General features: G+C 39.3%; 1 protein-coding gene across 2 annotated transcripts in view; it reads left to right on the plus strand.

Moving 5' to 3' along the window:
* Positions 1 to 19,340, plus strand: part of NEDD4 (NEDD4 E3 ubiquitin protein ligase) — a 123,832-nt gene that overhangs the window by 90,793 nt on the left and 13,699 nt on the right. For both annotated transcript variants that reach the window (XM_044231605.1, XM_044231604.1), the window contains 10 exons: positions 4,206 to 4,372; positions 6,240 to 6,357; positions 6,449 to 6,616; positions 9,541 to 9,606; positions 12,354 to 12,473; positions 14,033 to 14,233; positions 15,306 to 15,386; positions 15,650 to 15,704; positions 15,797 to 15,855; positions 16,902 to 16,967. In XM_044231605.1, coding sequence (XP_044087540.1) covers positions 4,206 to 4,372; positions 6,240 to 6,357; positions 6,449 to 6,616; positions 9,541 to 9,606; positions 12,354 to 12,473; positions 14,033 to 14,233; positions 15,306 to 15,386; positions 15,650 to 15,704; positions 15,797 to 15,855; positions 16,902 to 16,967 — 1,101 coding nt within the window. The remainder of the gene's footprint in view (positions 1 to 4,205; positions 4,373 to 6,239; positions 6,358 to 6,448; positions 6,617 to 9,540; positions 9,607 to 12,353; positions 12,474 to 14,032; positions 14,234 to 15,305; positions 15,387 to 15,649; positions 15,705 to 15,796; positions 15,856 to 16,901; positions 16,968 to 19,340) is intronic.

Genomic DNA, 19,340 nt, shown 5'->3' on the forward strand with positions numbered 1-19,340 from the left:
GGATCCTGATACTTCTGTTTCCTGCATAGGTATTGGGTTACCTATGGAGCCGTGACCTGGGCATATATCCTTTTGGCGGGAGAGTCAAGGGTTGAGGAATGGGGGGGAGGGGCTGGAAGACGGCAGCCCGGAGGTCAGCGGTTATTTCTGTTGTTCCTCCTGCATTCCCAGAGCCACCGACCCAACACTTTATGGGGAAATACATAATAATAGAAGGAAAGAAATTTTTTCTTTAATCACAGAATATAGTTAGCCCTTAGTTTGGCAATCAAAAAACGTGGTATTGTTTGAAGTGGCGGGGGGGTGGGAGGTTGGGGTACCAGGTGGTGGGTATTATAGAGGGCACGGCTTGCATGGAGCACTGGGTGTGGTGAAAAAATAATGAATACTGTTTTTCTGAAAATAAATAAATTGGGAAACAACAACAACAACAACAAAAAAAAAAACCGTGGTATTATCCTTCCTTAAGTCTTTATTTGATTATATTTTCTTTTTTTGTTTTGTTTTGTTTTTCTCTGATTTCTGATTTATCATATAATAATCAGTTTTTAAAAATTTTAGATATTTATGGGTCGAAGTTTCTCCGCCTGGCATTTTGGTGCATAGGGTATCTTGCATAATGGAATTCTTTTTGAAATGAAGGATACCTGCCATAAAGAAAGAAAATTATTTAGTAACTAAAAAAAAGTTAACAGTATTTCATTATTTAGGAACCTGCTCCAAGTTTTGCCTACACACGCATATTATAGGTACCTCATTCACAGTTCAGTTTTTGTGGGTAGAGTTGCTTCACTTCATTTTGTGGTCTCAGGTCTCAATGTTTGCATTCCCTCAGAATGCAGCTTATAATTTTAGTAGTTGTAGGCATGTAGGAGTTTACTTATGAAAGGCCCTAGCAATGCAAACACATGAATCTATGCTTTTTATCTTCAGTGTAGCTAATGACCAGAGAAGTCTTGTCTTTGACATCCAGTTTGTAACTGAATATGTAAAACCTACTCTTTAAAGAAAACAATTGTCATTTCCAAAAGAGACTCTCTCAGAGGCAACCTGTATTCCTTAGTACGTCAAAGTCTGACTATCATAAGTTATTACTTAACATTTGATTTTTGTACCCTTTGCAACTTCAGATTTAGTTGTATATATTTTGCAAGACTACCATTAATATGTATTGTAGCTCTGAATGCTTTCTTTCTGTTCCTCTTTTACTCCATTAAGTTGTTGGCACTTGCATACTACAAGTTAGAAATTAATAACATTCATCGATAATTAGAAAATTATTTTGTGAAGAATATTAGCTGATATATGTCTCATAGGGAGGCAGTCTGTTAAAAAAATGAAAACTCAGTTTTTCTAAGCAATATTCAAAAGTACAACTGTACTTTCCAGAACTTGAAACAGGTTTTTAAACATTAGGCCTCTAATTTAATTAGTTTTTACCCTTCTCAAGTTTACCTAGATAGCATGCATTCACCAAGGAGACCTTTAAGAGAGAAATTTTTAAGAAGATTTTAAAGAAATAGTCTTGTGGTACCATTTTCCTTTTTTTTTTTTATAATGATAGTTTTTATAATCCTTTTAAAACAGATTAAAAGATTAAAACAGATTTAACCCTTTTAAAACAGATCCTTAAAACAGCAGTAGAAAGGACCCTCTTACTAATAAATTTTACTAATCTACAGAAAAATTATCAAAGACCATAGTTTTAAAAACTTGACCGTTTTTCAAGAGAGTGAAATATACAAATTCAACTCACATACTTTTAAAATTGAGACCAGAGAAATAACATTTGATTTAATATACACAAGGCTAATTTTTAAGTATGTAGATCCTACATTATGATCATTTAAAGGAATGGAAAGGAAAGAGAGAAGGAAGGTAAACATGGCTGGATAGAGAAAGTAAGAGGATACAGGAAAAGGAGAGAAATAGAGCAATAAAAGAAAGCAAAATTAAAGAGATGTCAGTTCTGTAGAAAAGTTTGTAAAAAGGAAAAAAATAAGAGTAAGAAGGAAAGGGAGTGAATTTACTTCCCATCCAGATTCCTTTTTCCAGAAGAAGAATTCATTGTCTTTTCTCTCACCACCACCCCTCTCCCGGCTCCGACCTCACGTTCTGTCCTGCCTCAGTCTAAAACTGGTAACTGATAACCCTCCCACCAGACCAGCCAGAGACACCAGCCTTGCTGCAGAAACCACTGTCCTGTTCTCGGGGCTGCTAGAAACATTCTCTTCCTTTCCAACTCTTCTCCCTGACCCTCCCTTTTCAGAGTTAACCTTCCACCTTCTAAGGTGAAAGGTAAAAGAGAAAAGAATTCTCTTCCACCTTCTAAGGCATCAACTGGCTGGCACACACAACTGTCCCTCAGCACTAGATCCCCACCCAGTGCCTCGAAAGAAAGTCTGTATATATTACATTATATTACATTACTTTTTTGCCTGTTATTATGGTACTAAATATTTTTCCCATATTGTCATTTTTTTCCCCACTTTGATTTGATAGTTTTTGCCATGTACAAATTTGGAGGTTTTGTAATCAAATTTATCAGTCTTCTCTTTCATCCTTAGCGGCTTGCCCAGTCTTGGAACATATTTTTTAAATCTCAAGTTTTGTTGTCATACATGTTGGTTTTACTTTGTAGCATTGAGACATTGTTCAATCTGTAACATCCTGGTAGAAGGTCTGAGGCAGCACCCTACATAATTTTTAAAAAAATTTTCCCACAAATTTGAACTGAAGTCCTATAAATTTGAGTCTTTCTGGACTTTCTGATTCATCGTGTGGAACTGTCTGTGTGTGCAGTGGAGTATAATATATTTTACTCAGCAGGGTTAATTATTCATTATTCTGTTTTTAGAACTGTGCTGGTTATTCTTGCTTGTTCGTGTGTCTATTTGAACTTGAGAATTGCCCATTATTTATAAAAATCTGTAATGTAGGGGTGCTAGGGTGGCTCAGTCAGTTAAGCGTCTGACTCTTGACCTCAGCCCAGATCTTGATCTCAGGTTGTGAATTCAAGCCCCAAGTTGTACTCCATACGCAGCCTGGAGCCTACTTAAAAAAAAAAAAAATCAAATCTGTAATGTAGTTTTATCTTAATCTTGGCCACTATACATATTAACTTGGGGAGAATTGACACCTTTGTTAAGACCGAGTCTTCCTATCCAAGATCATATTATGTCTTTTCATTCATCCAGTTCTCTTTTTATGTCTCTTTAGAAGAATTTTTAAGTTTTCTTCACGTATTTATTTCTGCTTTCCTAGCCATATTGGTATTTAGTAGGACCTTTTATTGTTGCCTTTTCTGTTAGGAAGTTTCTTATGTAAAAACATGCCATGAACTCTTGCTACCCTTCCAAGTAATTCCTTGCCCTAACTACCCTAGTTTAAGCTTCACGTACCTATGCCCCTCACTAGTATTAGAGGAAATTTCTAATGCCTTCCTGGCACTTAAAACAAATGAAATTTTATTTCTTTGACTATTTTATGACCTGATCAAAATGCCTTTCCATGATCCAGAAAGAGAAAAGTCAGATGTGAGAATTCTAATGGCTTTTCAGTTGCTAGAGAGTTCTCCTAGCGATTATATCTAAATCCTTTGCCTTTCCCTGTCGTGCCCAGACATAATCTGGGCTTCATCTAGTGTCTTTTTTTCAGGTCTCAGATAGTTACTGATTTCTACCATAACAAGGTGCTTTCTCTATGGGAAAGACAGTGCCCAATAAGACACAATTCTTGTCCTTCATTCATTTGCTTATAATTTAGAGAATAGCCCAAGGTTTCATGAGTTTAAACTGTGTTTCTCAGTGCTTTTCATCACTGCTTGTTTATTTAAAATGTTTTCTGTCCTGGGGCAACTGGCTGGGTCCGTAGGTGGAGCTGGAGACTTGCTTTTGGGATTGCAAATTCAAGACCCACTTTGGGTACAAAGACTACAAAAGACTTTTTCCTTTTAAAACCTTTTTGAAAAAATGTTAAAGGTTTCAAGCAAATTTAAGTGTTATCATTTTGCAGGGGGAAAAAAATCGTTATTATCCTAAAATGTTTATATGATGATCTTAAAGGTTGACACTGTGCAAATTCTTCCTTGCATAATTTCTGGAACTGGATATGGTAAATCTCTTTTTAAATTTCCTCCAGCATAATTCATACGGTTAAAAAAAAAAATCAAGCATAAACTTAATTGTTACCACTCTGTTTTTCAGCCTGGCTGGGTTGTTTTGGACCAACCAGATGCTGCTTGCGATTTGCAGCGGCAACAAGAACCTTCTCCTCTACCTCCAGGATGGGAAGAGAGGCAGGATATTCTTGGAAGGACCTACTATGTAAACCATGAATCTAGAAGAACACAGTGGAAAAGACCAACCCCTCAGTATGTGCTGGTGGCTTTCACATTTGTGATCTGAATACATTTTGACCACAAATTTTCATTCTGAGGGTGTGTCTCAAATGGATTCATAGTAGTATAGAGATCGATCAATGATAAAAATGTAAGGAGGATTTTTATGATCCGGGGCTTTAAAGATGCCATCTTCACGGTCTCTTTTTTTTTAAATGATTTAATAATATTCAAAATCATTTGAGTCATAAATGTCACCCTCTAATTACTTCTTTATTTTAAATTGTTTTGTAGCCACGAAAAGATATGTTTTGTCTTTAGACTGATTTTAAAAATCTTGGAAATTTTTTTGTAGTTTGTTACTAAAACATAATAACATGTTAATTTCTACAGTAGACTATTTTTAAATATAAATTACTTGTAAAATGTAAAGGACTAAGTAACAAGGGTCTTTCGTTTTTACCAATCTGGTCAATGCATACATAGTTTCCAATGCACACAGATCAAGGATAGAATGATCTTTGAGGTATTCTGATTTATGTCTTCTCAGTGACCTTTTCCTTTTATTATCATCAGACTGTATATTTATAAATATACATTTACAAATGTCCCATTACTTACATTTATTATCAAATACCCTTCCATTTCTCCTCCCTTATGGCCTTATGAAAGCTTTATTAGTCTTCTGCTTTTTGACAGACACTTAAAATTTTTCATATTCATCCATTAATTTCTAACTTTTGGCTTTTTATTTTGTGTCTGATACAGTCCAAGCACTTTTGTAGATATTTTCTAATCTCACGTCTTTCCAGAGCAAATCAGTGATCCTGCTTCTTCGTGGCACAGAGGTGTCCATCTCTGTAGGGACCTGTACAGATCATAAAACTGAAGACACTAAGAAATTCTACAAAATAGCCTATTGCAGAGCTCAGTATTATAGCAAGCCTAACTTGAACAGAATCACATTTCTTTCACTATGGTTGATATCACGTTCAGAGAGCCTAAATCAGGTATTTACGGAAAGAAAAGTGTGAAACATTCCCTTAGAATCATCTGTCAAAATTGTGCTTTCTTCAGCAGTAGCACATTAAGAATTGACCTTCCAACTACCCTGGGCTTATATGGCATTAAATAAATTACCAATAATTTTGTTATTGAATATTTGTATAAAATTCTTGATCTGATGGCCTGCTTATATTAAATGCAAATAGCTAGAATAATATAATAAACAGGGTAATGGGGTTCAGTCTGATTTACTCTAATGTGCCTAAACTCAGACATGTTTTTACTATTATCTTTTTTCAGACCAGGCCTATTTCTGTTAATGATCAAAAACAGATACTATTTAATCTGGGATCTATTAAGTTTCTAATTACGATGTTTCTCACATGATATTTCATTTTGCTCTCTGAATTCGTGCATGGGGAACTGTACTCTCAGCTTAAGATCAGTTGCAGAAAACGTTACTCTCTGGTTCTTGAAGCTGTATATGTAACTCCTGAAGCTTCTTTTTTATAATCTCTCTAGAGCTACCTTAGATTTTACTCGTATCGTAATAAGGCAAAATAATAACATAATGAAATTATTTATGAAATTCTCAGAAGTACCTTTATTCAACAAGTATTTTTGAGTGCCCTTACATGTCAAACATTACTGTAGGCACGGTGGTGAACTAAAATATCAAAGTCAGACGTGTTACACATTTTCACAAAACCTTCTTTGCATGAGGTACTCCAAAGATACCAATGTGCCCATGACTTCATCCGTATGTGTTGAAATAGCCTTTGGCCCAAACCAGTGAATTCTGATCTAAGATATTTTTTTAAATGATCACAGCCTCTTTGACGGTCATTTTAACGATCTTCAGACAAAGGTGACGGTTTTTCTGTTCCTAATCCAGGGACAACCTAACGGATGCTGAGAACGGGAACATGCAACTGCAAGCCCAGCGTGCGTTTACCACCAGGCGGCAGATATCTGAGGAGACAGAGAGTGTGGATCATCGAGAGTCTTCCGAGGTAGAAAGATTTTTCTTGTTCTTGTCCATAGACACATGCTACAGCAATAGATTAAAGTATGTGTGGCTTAAGATTCTTCTGTTTGTTTTAGAACTGGGAAATTATAAGAGAAGATGAAGCCACCATGTATAGCAATCAGGCCTTCCCATCACCTCCAGCATCAAATAACTTGGATGTTCAGACTCCTCTTGCAGAAGAATTGAATGCCAGACTCACAATCTGTAGAAATTCAGCCACCGGCCAGCCAGTATCCAGCTCAGTAAGATGCTCTTAGATTTTGCTGTAGCTTCAGGATTTTATAATATATGTATTCTTTCACTGGGTAGCCAACATTTATAGGAAATTTTGTCTTTTATCCCTGGTTTTATTGAGATGTAATTGACAGACCACATTGGATTAGTTTAAGGTATGCAACATAATGATGTGACATACATGTAGATTACAGCAAAATTATAACCACATTAAGTTCATTTAACATCCATCCCCTCACAGAGCTACAATTTTTTTTTTCTTCTAATGAGAGAAAAATTTTGTCTTCAATGGCATGTGATAATGTGTTAGGGACTTTAGGACTTTACGGTACAGGCATTTTTTAAAATTTCTCCACCCATAGTATGGAGCAGAATCATGGATAACCCACATGGTCACTAGTAAACAGCCGTTACATAAACCAGTGCCTTCCAGCCAAAGACCCCCAGGAACACACCTGTCATTAAACATGTTTGGTTTGTTGCTCATTTCAGCAAGGAGAACATATACTATGGGTGTCCTAGTAAGAGTATGTTAGAAAAGATTTGAAGGATTTGGGTTCATGTTAGGCAACTTTGAGGAGTGTTTAAGGAAGCAAGAGTGTGGAGCACCTGGGTGACTCAGCTGGTTAAGCGTCTGACTCTTGACTCAGGTCTTAATCTCTGGTTCTGAGTTCAGGCCCCGTATTGGGCTCCATCCTGGGTGTGGACCCTACTTAAAAGGAAAAAAAAAAAAAAAGCAGGGATGATTCCGTGATTGGGCGTCTCAAATCTTATGTATATCAAGGCTAAAATTGTAATTAGTAAAAAAGCAGAAGTCACTCAGATTTGCCGGGATGGAGAGATATTGTTATTTTGTGGCTTGGACAGTGTTCACATTTTTCTTGTGCAGCATGATGACAACGTGGTCTTGATTTGGTGTTGATCTGACTGATGAGTGCCAGGGCAAGTCCTGTGTGTCTGGGGAGACTTTGTTCCTCCTCGGTTATACCACACCTGTCACCAGCACATGTGTGAATAAGAGCTGATGTACTTGGACTAAACAGGGAAGTAAATGGCATTCGATGAAATACTATGCAGCCATGAAAAGAGTGAAGTGACTTCGGGGTTGGGTGGGGTTTTTTTTTTAAAGATTTTATTTATTTATTTATTTATTTGAGAGAGAGTGCAAGAGAGAGAGAGCACAAGCTAGGGGTGAGAAGCAGAGGGAGAGGGGCATGAAGTTCGATCCCAGGACCTGAGATCATGACTGAAGGCAGGTACTTAACCGACTGAGTCACCCAGGTGCCCCTGTACCTTTTGAATTTCATACCGTGTGCTTATTAGTTTAAAAAATAATTTATTATTTTTAAAGTATTATATGATCATGGTTAAAAATTCAAGCAGTATTAAAATAAATTCAAGCAGTATATAAAATAAAAATTCAATCTTCTGTCTTATCTCTAACATGTGCTTCCTCAATTGCTATTCATGATTTGGCACATATTGTCCTAACCGTTTTTTTTTTTTTTTTTAAAGATTTTATTTTTATTTATTTACTTGACAGAGAGAAAGAGCAAGAGAGGGAGCACAGCAAAGGGAACTGGAGAGTGAGAATCAGGTTCCCCATTGAGCAGCGAGCCCGATGCAGGGCTTGATCCCAGGATGCTGGGATCATGACCTGAGCCAAAGGCAGATGCTCAACAACTGAGCCACCCAGGCTCCCCATGTCCTAAATGTTTTCTATATGTCTCTAAACATGTATGCGCACACATACATTTGTATATAATTTTTTTAACCTCAGATCATCTTTTGGTAACTTAACTCTTTTCACTTGTATCCTACATGTTGGACCATTTCAGTACATAGAGATGTCCTCCTTTAAAACCAACAAAGACAAACCATCAAACATCATTCTGTTGTGCAAGTAATTCTTAAGATATCTCACCAGTCTCCTACTGATAGACTTTAGATTGTTTACAGTTCTTTGTTACTATAAAGAATACTACAGTAGATATTTTGACTTAATTTATATGTATACGTTTTTGGTTTTGTTATTTAATAACATTAAAAAAAAATCGGTTAGTGATGACAGCATGCTTATAAAAGCACAGGGAAGAGGAGAGGGGACTTCTGGGGGACGAGTCATCTAGAATGTCCAGAGGGTGAGTGTTGAGGTGGGAAGTGCTGGAGCTGTGAGGGGCGGCCCAGTCTGGGAGCTCCTAGGCTCTGGGCGATGGATTTCATACTGTGTCCCTGGTGACCGTGATAGCTCACAGAAGGGCTCTGCACTCCAGAACGGTGTGACCAGGTCTGACTGTGGAGCGCTCCCTGGCCACAGCGTGCCCCATGGAGGGCGGCTTTAAGGAAATCGGACTTGAAGCAGGGAAATCTGCAAGGAGGTCGCTGCCCTAACAGGCAAAGCAACAAATGATGAAAACTTGAAATTAAAAACAACAACAACAACAACAACAAAAAACCCAACTTGAAATAAAGTACAAGGAGAACGTAGTTGAGAGCTAGGAAAGAAACAGAATGAGGAAGATCTGGTGACCGCCCTGCCTTTAAGGGACAGGAGAGGAGTCGGGGGATGGACTGGTACCTGACGGGAGCCGCTGCTGGACTCCAGCACTGCCCCCCAAAACAAGGAATACCTGCCAAGGAGCAGGATGGAGTGGGTGTGGACAGGGGAAAGCCGAACCCAGTTTGGGGCACAATGAGGGGTATCCGTTAGACATTCAAGAGAAAGTGTCCGGGAAGCTGCCAAGAGCCAGGGCGGAAGAGTGAGCCCCTGGGTGGAAGGTGCTGGCACTCCGGGGTGTGGAGAGCAGCTGAGTGCCCCTCCATGGTCACTCTTCCTCGCGCCCCATCAATCCCACCCCCATGGCCTTATCTGCCACTCAGACATAAATTCTAAACTTATTGTTGCTCTTTTTTTTTTTTTTTTTAAAATAAGAATCATTCCAGCAGAAGAGGCAGCTTACAAGCCTATACTTTTGAGGAACAGCCTACACTTCCTGTGGTGAGTTTTATCCTCCCCCCTCATTGTCAGTAAAAACAGGAAACTCAAGACTTTTTTTTTTTGAACACTGAATACGAACATTTGCCTGGCAGTGGGCCAATCCAGCACAGAATCTGGGTTCTTGGAGATGAACTTCAGGGGAAGGGGGTATGGGGTAGATAGGCTGGGGAGTAGCTAAGCCAGGGAGTAGCTGGGACCGGGAGTAGCTGGGACGGGGAGTAGCTGGGACGGGGAAAACGCGTCTCCTGTGGTAAGAAAGCAAGGCCTCCTGGTGACTGTGGGCCATATGTGGGCTTGTCTGCTGAGGTCTTATGCTGGCTGGAGGTGGTTTGCGGGCAGCATTTGAGACAGTGCTGTCCAGCAGCCTCAGCTCTGTACACTGGCCCCTGGCATTGAGCAGCAACATCTGCTCCATACATGAGGGGACTCAGTCCCCTGGGCAGGTGTGTTTGCCGGTGTTGGCAAGCTCAGGGGCCAGGTTGGATGGCGTTCTGCTCTCCCTTCCCTTCAGAATCATGTCCACGTCCACTGAGGCCTTCTGCCTCCTTCTCAATAGGGTTTCCAGCCGCAGCCTTGACTGGGGCTCAGACCTTAGCAGCCTCATGCCTGGACTCTTGACGTGCTTTTGGTTTTCCACCCTCCTCTCTTCCGGATGTAACTCTCATGACTTTGAGTTCATCTCTCCTTTACGCAGCCCAGACTTGTGTCTTACTCCCAGGCTCGCAGCCCCTTCAGCCTACCCTCCTTCTTACCCACCCACAGAACCCTCCTGCTATCTTCCCCCATCCCTGCTTTTTCTTCCAAACAGGCTGTCCCCTTATCTGACAGTCTCCCTCCTCTGGCTCTATGTGCACACCATTTCCCCATGGAGAATGCCTCCTCACCTTTTTTCACCATTTGTAATTTTGAATGGCAGTCTATGCATTATTTTTGAAAAGTGGGGATTAGTTTTTGCTTTTATGAAAGTTTCACACAGAGATGCAGGGGCTCAGAATTCCTTGAACCATTTGTGGCTCCTCCATCTAAAAAGATGGTGCTGTACCAAGAGAGGGACACAGTCCTGTGCTGAGGAAGGAGGGGGCAACCCACCTGTGCTGTTGGCTTTGCCCGTCTGCATGAGAGGAGATGGCATGGAAAGACGGCCCTCACCATCCTTTCTCTCCTGGTTGCGCTTGCCTGGCCTCCTCCACTAGGCTGGAGCCTGCTTAAGCAGAGATCTGTGGTTTTCTCCTACTGTGCTTTAGAATGTCCTCATACAAGGAAAATGTCACATTTTGGATTGACTCTCAGGCATTTATCCAAGAAGCAATTTTAAGTACACCAGATGAACACCAGAATCTAGAGATGATTTGTATTCATCTGTATATTGCATGCATTTTAGTTTTTCTATGTATTGGAAAAGTTATTTCCATACCCTTTTCTTCTCAATACATTGATTAGGTTTTTTTTAACAGTTTTCTTTGAGGCGTAATTTACATACTATAAAACCCCTTAATTTTTATGGGTACAAATACATGAATTTTAATAACTGTATACAGTTGTGCAAACATCACCACAATCAAGTCTAAGAACCCTTCAACCCTTCCAGAAAATTCCCTCCATCTGAGCACCTACTTTCAGCCCCAGATGACCACTAATCTGCCTTCTAGAAGTTTCTAGAAGTTTTATGTAAGTGGAACCATACGGGTTGCAGTTTGACGTATCTGGCTCCTCTCACTTCATATAACGTTTTTAGGATTTAGCCACGCTGGTGCATGTCTCAGTAGTTGATGATACTCTGTTGTGTAGATGTACCAACTCTTTCTTTTATCTACTCACAGCTGTTGGGTGTCTGTAAAGCGGGGCAGCTTTAGTTCCATTACTTTGTAGACCAACAGCGCATCCTCTGTCAGCAATGTGCATCTACATCTGTGTGTCTGTGGACAGTGTAGCTGGTGAACAGACCAGAGGTGCTGGTTTTTATGTGTAAGACACGATGGGGAAATAGGCCAGACCTGGCGGAGTCTAATCTGGTTCAAAAGATTAAAGAAAGACCAAACCTCCACTGTTTTAAGTAAACCTGGGAATAACCAGACCTCTTTGTTCATTAGTAATAAATTCATAAGTAGCAACTCCCCAGCCCTTACAGAAGGAAGGCAGGGCTAACTTTTGACTCAGCACATACAGGTGATGAATTCTGTGGTTAGACTGCCCGGCTCAGGTCTCAGCTCTGTAGCTCTACATTAGCAATGAATCTGTTGGGCGATTACCCCAATTTTCTAAGCTTCAGTCTCCTTGTGAATAAACACGGGCTAGTAATAACAATGATTGCATTAAGATTTGTGTGGAGATTAAATGACATAATCTATGTGAAAATATTTAGTGTGTGGTTATTATTACTGTCATGTTTATTCATGTTGGTATCGCTCGCATCATTATGGTCTGTTCTGGTTTTTCTAAATGGGATGTGGTACACTTCATTTCATACACCTCAAAATATAATGTAAAAGTCTCTTCCGTGCTCCATGCAATATGTGCCCTCCTTAATACCCACCACCAGGCTCACCCAACCTCCCATCCCCCTCCCCTCCAAAATCCTCAGTTTGTTTCTCAGAGTCCACAGTCTCTCATGGGTAATCTCCCCCTCTGATCTCCCCCAACTCACTTCTCTTCCTTTTAAAGGGAGAGGGCAGTGAAAAGGGGAGGTGGTCCTTTTAAAATGATTGTTTCTTATTCGTATTCAGTTTTCCTGTTATTCTTCACTTCAGCTTTTGCCTACTTCATCTGGATTACCACCAGGTTGGGAAGAAAAACAAGATGAAAGAGGAAGATCATATTATGTGGATCACAATTCCAGAACTACCACCTGGACAAAGCCCGTGGTCCAGGTACCGTGCAGTCTACCTGTTAACTTACTTTCTTACGCAATGTACGCCATCGTATTCCTATGGGAGCTGGTACAGCTATTTTGTGGTATACACGGGCTGTGGCTGGCATCTTCTAATTGTTTGCTGACCTTGGGGCTCGCAGCTCCTACAGATCTCTCACGTGCATGATTACCACTTGCTATCGTGTAAAATAAGTCCAACTGGGAATAACAGGATGGAGCAAATAATCTGGTCCATTGGGGTATTTTTTTGTTATTTGAATGGTTAAGATCATTATTTCACTGAAAGATAATCTTAGTGATTAAGATCTGTTAAAGAAATTTGCCACGATGACATCTTGTGCTTGGTGACAGCAAGTGTTTTTTGCGACATTTCCTTGGAAGTGTTTAGGAGAATGTTTAATTTAGTTTATCACTGTTTCTCTGACTGAGAAGTTTTTATAACACTGGAAAGTATAGAGAACAATACAGCAAATACCCATCTTCTTAACACCCAGAATTTACCATCATTAACAAATTACCGTATTTGTTTCTAGACATTTTATTTTTAAAAAATAAAATTTTACAGGAGCACCCGGGTGGCTCAGTCAGGTAAGTGTCTAACTTCAGCTCATGTCATGATCTCTGGGTCCTGGGATCGAGCCCCCCCCCCAATTGGGCTCCTCACTCAGCAAGGAGTCTGGTTTTCCCTCTGCTCCTTCTCCCACTTAACACTCTCTCTTTCTCTCTCTCAAATAAATAAAATCTCTAAAAAATATAAAAAAATAAAATCATACAGATGAAACTAAATTCCTTTTAGCCAAGCTGGAAGGCCGAGCTCAGAGGGCAGCATTTTGGGTCCATGAGGGCCCTCTTCTGGGCTGCGGACTTCCGTCTTCTCGTAGTGACCTCCCGTGGTTCTTCAGGCTCTTTTATACACTTACATAGAGAGCTAAAACGATGCAGACGAGTGTTTATGTTCTTATGTTTCAAGTTGCAAAGATGTCATGTTATATAATTCTAAATCTTTTTTTTGTGTGTGTGCAACATTGTTTTAAAATCCTATCCATGTTGTCTCATATATGGATCCAGTGTGTTTCTTTTAACCACTGCCTAACATTTCATCAGATGAATATATTACACTTCAAGGATCCATTTCTGCAGTGGCTGTTTGTCACGCATTTTGTTTGCCCAGCATCGGCAGTCTCTTCTGCGTGTGGAGAACTTCGCACTTTGTCTGTGCACGTCTGGGGCAAGCGGAGACAGCCTCCTCCAACTGGCACCGTGGCTGACCTTGCCGCTGGGACACGGTCCCTGACTTCGCCGCCTCCGCCTGGGGCATCCGCAGCCAACTTGAACTGTTTGTTAGCCAGCGTCGTACCGCTCACGAATTAGCTGAGAAATCAGCTGAGAAAGTTCTTTTCAAAACAAAGTTTGACAAAACACGATCAGAAAAATGAATCTGCCTGTTGAGATCTATTTAGAAGGATGTGTTCTGTTTGCAGGTTAAGCTGCCTTTTAACCACAGCTCTTTGTGTGTTCTCTATAAAACATGACAACGTGACTCACTCCATGTGCTAGGCCACAGCGGAGAGCAGTCAGCTGCCCTCAGGCCAGAGCTCGGCGTGCCCTCGACCCCAGGTCCCCACCGGCGACTCAGCGCAGCAGGGGACCCAGCCGTCTGAAATGGAGCAAGGATTCCTTCCTAAAGGCTGGGAGGTCCGGCATGCACCCAATGGGAGGCCTTTCTTCATTGACCACAACACCAAAACCACTACCTGGGTAACTTTAATACTCTCCTGTTTGAATTTAGAGCAGTGATCTTAACTCTTAAGAGTTCCCTATAACCCTTAAATGTACATTAATATAACCTACATGTCCTTGTATTCATTTAAAGATATGCTGAATTCTTAATAGTATTATTTCTACTCAAGAAATATTTATGCCTATTTGTAATATTTTCAGGGATTGTCATGAAAATACATTTACTTCCTATTTCATTTTTACCTCACTAGACATAAAACCTTAGGAAGATATTTGTTATAGTCTTTTACCTTTATATATCACTTTGTAGTTCCAAAGTACTTTTGAATCCATATCTCATTTAATACCCAGAAAACCTTGGGAAGGCTAGGTAAAATAGTATTTTTATTTTAAGATAAGCCCTAAAGCTGTTTAGCAGTTGGTTCACCACTAATAGAAAAGTTACTGAAAATCAGCAACAAATGGCTAGATTTTGATTAATTAATTTATTTAAAAGACAAAAGTACCTTAATAAAACTAAAATGGTCTAATAAATTATTTAACAAAATAATATTAAAATAAGAATGTACAGAAGTGAATCCAAACAAATTGAATATTGTCCCTTTTTTCCCAACAATTTGAATTGGCTTTTATAACCTTTTTGAGCGTACCTCCCTAGCTTTACAAAATGTTAATAAATCAACACCTTAACAGATAAATGCCAAAAAGCATGCTCAAGGCCTCAGAAATAGCACGTGGTCTAGTTTAATGTCCATTCATTTAGCAGTTTTTAGTTAGAGAACAGCCCTATTTAGTGACACAATCCCTGAAGAGTGGGGCAGAATTCTCTGAATGGTTTCTGTGAAGCAGATGATGAGTTAAAACTGATCGTACTCTGAGATCTGAGAAATGAATATTGTAGCTTGGGAATGATGGGTTTTAGACAGAGAAACTATTATCTCTCAGATGAAGCACATAAAATAAAAGTAGACTTTAAAAGAGAATCTTTTAAATACCAATTGGTGTTAGAAAATACAGTAATAGATGGACTTTTCTTGATTTTAAAATTTGTGTGTGTTGTTGTTTGCTTTATTTGCTCTACCAAAAAAAGGAAGATCCAAGACTGAAAATTCCACCTCATCTGAGAGGAAAGACATCACTTGATTCTTCCAATGATCTGGGGCCTTTACCTGTAAGTTTATAGAATTGCTAGCAATCTAACTTGGCTCTCTCCCAACATTTTGTATTTTGGAATATAGTAGTTCCTCAACAAGTTTCAGTAAATTATTATTATTATTAGTAGTAGTAGTAGTAGTAATTATGAGTTATTATTAAAGTGTAATGCCTTCTACTAAGAATGGAATAAGAAAATTTAAACGTATAACCAATGTCATTTTTCTACCCATACATCTAAAACCCTTTCCAAAAATAATTGAAATACATTCTTCATTATAGCCAGGATGGGAAGAAAGAACTCATACAGATGGAAGAATCTTCTACATAAATCACAGTATGTGCAATGTGATTTTTCATTACATTATTTTTTGTAATATTGAACTTTGTGCAGGAGAATAAAGAACACCGATCTTTCTCCCTCTTCAGATATAAAAAGAACACAATGGGAAGATCCTCGGTTGCAGAATGTAGCAATAACTGGACCAGTAAGTCTCTGTATCAGTATGCTCCGATGGCATTGTCCTCTCACCCGTTTTGTCCAGGGTGAATGGTCAAAGGCATAATCCTACAGACCTTGAGAGGAAAGCACATCTGCAATTCTGTCCTCTCCCACCACCCCCATGCCAGGTCTCAATAATATGAAAGGAGTGTCTGTATAAGCTCATTATCTTGACCTCTGCAATAGCCTCACGAGACTAGTGAGCCCTATAGTCAAATGCCAAGGCATTGGGCTGCTGGGCTCAGCTGGTACTTGCCATTGCCTGAAAAAGAATGTTGGCAATCCTCAGCAAATCAGAGAGGGGCCAAGAATGTACCAGGTCAGAAAGTAGATGGCATGCAGTCAACTCCAGGGGCATGCTTGAACTTTTTGGTAGAAATTTCTGTAAATGCTGGTGTATAAAGTACTCATATTTAAGTATAAATATTATCATGTATGTTTATACTCCTTTTGAGTCAGGTGAAGTATAGGAAAAATAATTTTTCTTCTTTAGCTACTTGTTCTGTATTTTGCTTTTGAGATTTTAATTGTTTAAATTCACAAAAATTCACAAAAAGAAGTGAAATGGAAAATCCAGTTCTTTTAGACTATTCTTTAGTCTCCATGTTTAGTCTTTTAAAATAATGGGTAAAAAAGGCAATTCCTCAGAGTTCAAGGAAAAAGTGCATTTTTCAAATTGTTCCCTTAATGGAGGAATCACTTTGAAAGTCTGTTTAGAAATGGAAATTTTCATTTCTAATATTTCTCTGCTTGGAAGAAATTTCCTGTTTCTGGCTTTTTGCATTTCAAGAATATTGCATGATGAAAATTACAGTCATGGGAATTGCTGAATACAATTTAATTTTAAACAGAGAAATTAAAAATTTTAAAGTTTTGTGTTTGTTTTCCTTCAAATTAAACTTTTCTTTCCAAACATTCTCTTTTAATGTCTTTAACTCATGTTCATAAAATACCCAGAGGGGAACTTTTAAAATTGTTCCAGAATAAAAACAACCTAAACCTTCTTTATTTTTCCAAAATTTTCAACTCAAGGCAGTGCCCTACTCCAGGGATTACAAAAGAAAGTATGAGTTCTTCCGACGAAAGTTGAAGAAGCAGGTTAGTTATATTTACGTTGAGTTCTTAGGAATGATTGTTACGTAGACTGAAAGTGTGGGAAATGCATTTTTAAAAGTAATAGAGAATTTCTCCTGTATTTTAACAATTTTGAATAGTTTCTTATAGGGAAAGGTGGCTTTTTTTTTTTTTTAATTTTTTTTGACTACTGGATGTTACATAGCATCAGAGACCACAGTTAGGTTGTGTCTTTCCTTGTTTTTCAACCTTATTCTATATAGAAAAATAGTATTAAAATTTGCTTTTAATGCGTTCTAACCTGGTTTCCTAGTGGGGTTTATGGGGCTTAGGCTTGGTGGAATCTGAGCAAACTCAGCTTATTCAACCCAGCCTCATCCCTGATTGTGTAGGACTCTCTGGATTCCTCTTCTGCGTGGACTCTTGTTTTCCAGTGGTAGTTATTCATGCTCCAACGCTTTTATAACATATCTCTGCCTAATTTGAAAATATGACTAATTGAAACAGTGCGCCTGTGTTTGTCTCCTTCTGCTTCTCAGATGTGTTCACTATAGTTTTTTTTTTCCATCACCACAAATTTAATATTTGGAACTAAACTCATCGTTTTCCCCCTATTTCATTTCTGTCCGTGATGACCACTTGGTGATGCCTTTCTAATGTGCGCGCACTTTCCCCCTTTCCCCGCAGTTTAGGAATACTACCACTAGGTGGCTATATTGGGTTACACTTTCTTGCGTGCTAAGCTGGAAGCAGGCTTTTCCAAAGATTCAAGATGGTGGTCTGCTACCACAGAATATTTTCATCCAAAATTTAACAAAAAATAAAATATAATAGTTTTTTAGTGCAAGTATTTTGTACCTTAATGAAAGCCTAAACTGTCAGCCACTTTTTAAAGCTCATCTTCAATAATAGCTTTGTGTTAAAATTGCTCTGGAAATCGGTTTTCTACTTCTTAAAGTTCTTTGGGATTTTAAGACTTTGCTGATCTGTTGGCCTGGTAAATATTTTCAGTCTTAATGAAAATATGCTGGTGGAATAGAAGCACTAGCTTCTCCATTTGCCATTCTGAACACTTACCCACATTATAATATGTAATTGTTGATGTCTTCCTGGCAGCAGGAGATATGAAACAAAGCCTTCAGAGCACACAGAAACCACCATGAAAACAGTAATAGTTATTGAGTTCTCTCTGTGAACCAGACATGCTTCTTAGCAAGCTACATGTATTAATGTAATCTCTGTATTAACTGTCTAAGGAGGGAACTATTATCATCATCTTCTATAGGTGAGGGTCTGAGGCACAGAGAGATTAGGTAATGTGATAGACTCCCATGGTTATTAGTGGCAAAACCAGACAGGTGGTCTGGCTTCAGAGTCTATGTTCTTAACCAAAAAGACATAATTAATGATTAAGAGAGAAACTGACCCAGAATGGAACAAAGGTATATAAAGAGAAAAAAACATGAAATAATGTTTAAGAAGCGTGGCATTGCTCCAGAGAGAGCAAACTCAGGAGTATGGGGAAGAGGTAAGAACCTGCATTTTTAGTTTATCAGAAAGTCCCTAGTAGGATTTAAAAAAAAAAAAAAAAAAATCTGTATCTAGACACATTACAGCAAAAGAGCAGAACACCAAGACAGAATTAAAAACATTTAAAAATCATTGCTACAAAGTCTTGAGTTGTCTTTGACCTTTTTCTCTGCCTTGTCTATAGTATCTCATTTGTGAGGAATAAGGAGGGCTAATCCTTATGGAGCTCACCGCGTGCCAGATACAGAGGAAGCACATGAAATGCATTCTCTCCCTGAAACAGTGCCAGGGGGCGACTATTATTACTGTCCCAATTTACAGAGGAGGAAATTAAGCCTTAGAAAAGACATGTTAGTGGGGAGGTGCTGGGATCCTGACCCCAGGGCTCCTGACCCCAGAATCCACACCCTGGGCCACTATTCAGCCCAAACATGGAAGTCGCTTCTTCTGCCCTCTGCCTCTTCCATTGCCATTCCTCTCTGCAAGGTCTCTTTCAGGGTCTTTGACCAGCCTGCCTCTTGTTTCTCTTTAAAACCACCTGTTAGTCAATCCCTAGAAACAATTTGACCCTGTGGCTCCTGCTCAGCCGCTCTTCCCAGTCAGCATCCACGCTCCCTCCCCTCTGGCCCCAGACCACTCTCCTAGCTCCTTCCCTCCCTCCACACCCTCTTGCTTGTTGCATACATTAGAGGCCCCTGCACTCTCTTCCCTTAGCCTGCTGCTCCTCAGTCCTTCGGTGCCTCTCCCTCAAGTCAGGTCTTGTTCTTAAAGCCCCCTGGATCACCTCCTTGCAGTTACTAGCTCAGTCTTTTAGGCCCCACAGAGCATTGCTTATAGCTTATTAATAGCAATTTTGTTACACTTGTA

Source organism: Neovison vison, chromosome 13 (genome assembly GCF_020171115.1).
Source record: "Neovison vison isolate M4711 chromosome 13, ASM_NN_V1, whole genome shotgun sequence".
Lineage (NCBI taxonomy): Eukaryota > Metazoa > Chordata > Mammalia > Carnivora > Mustelidae > Neogale > Neogale vison.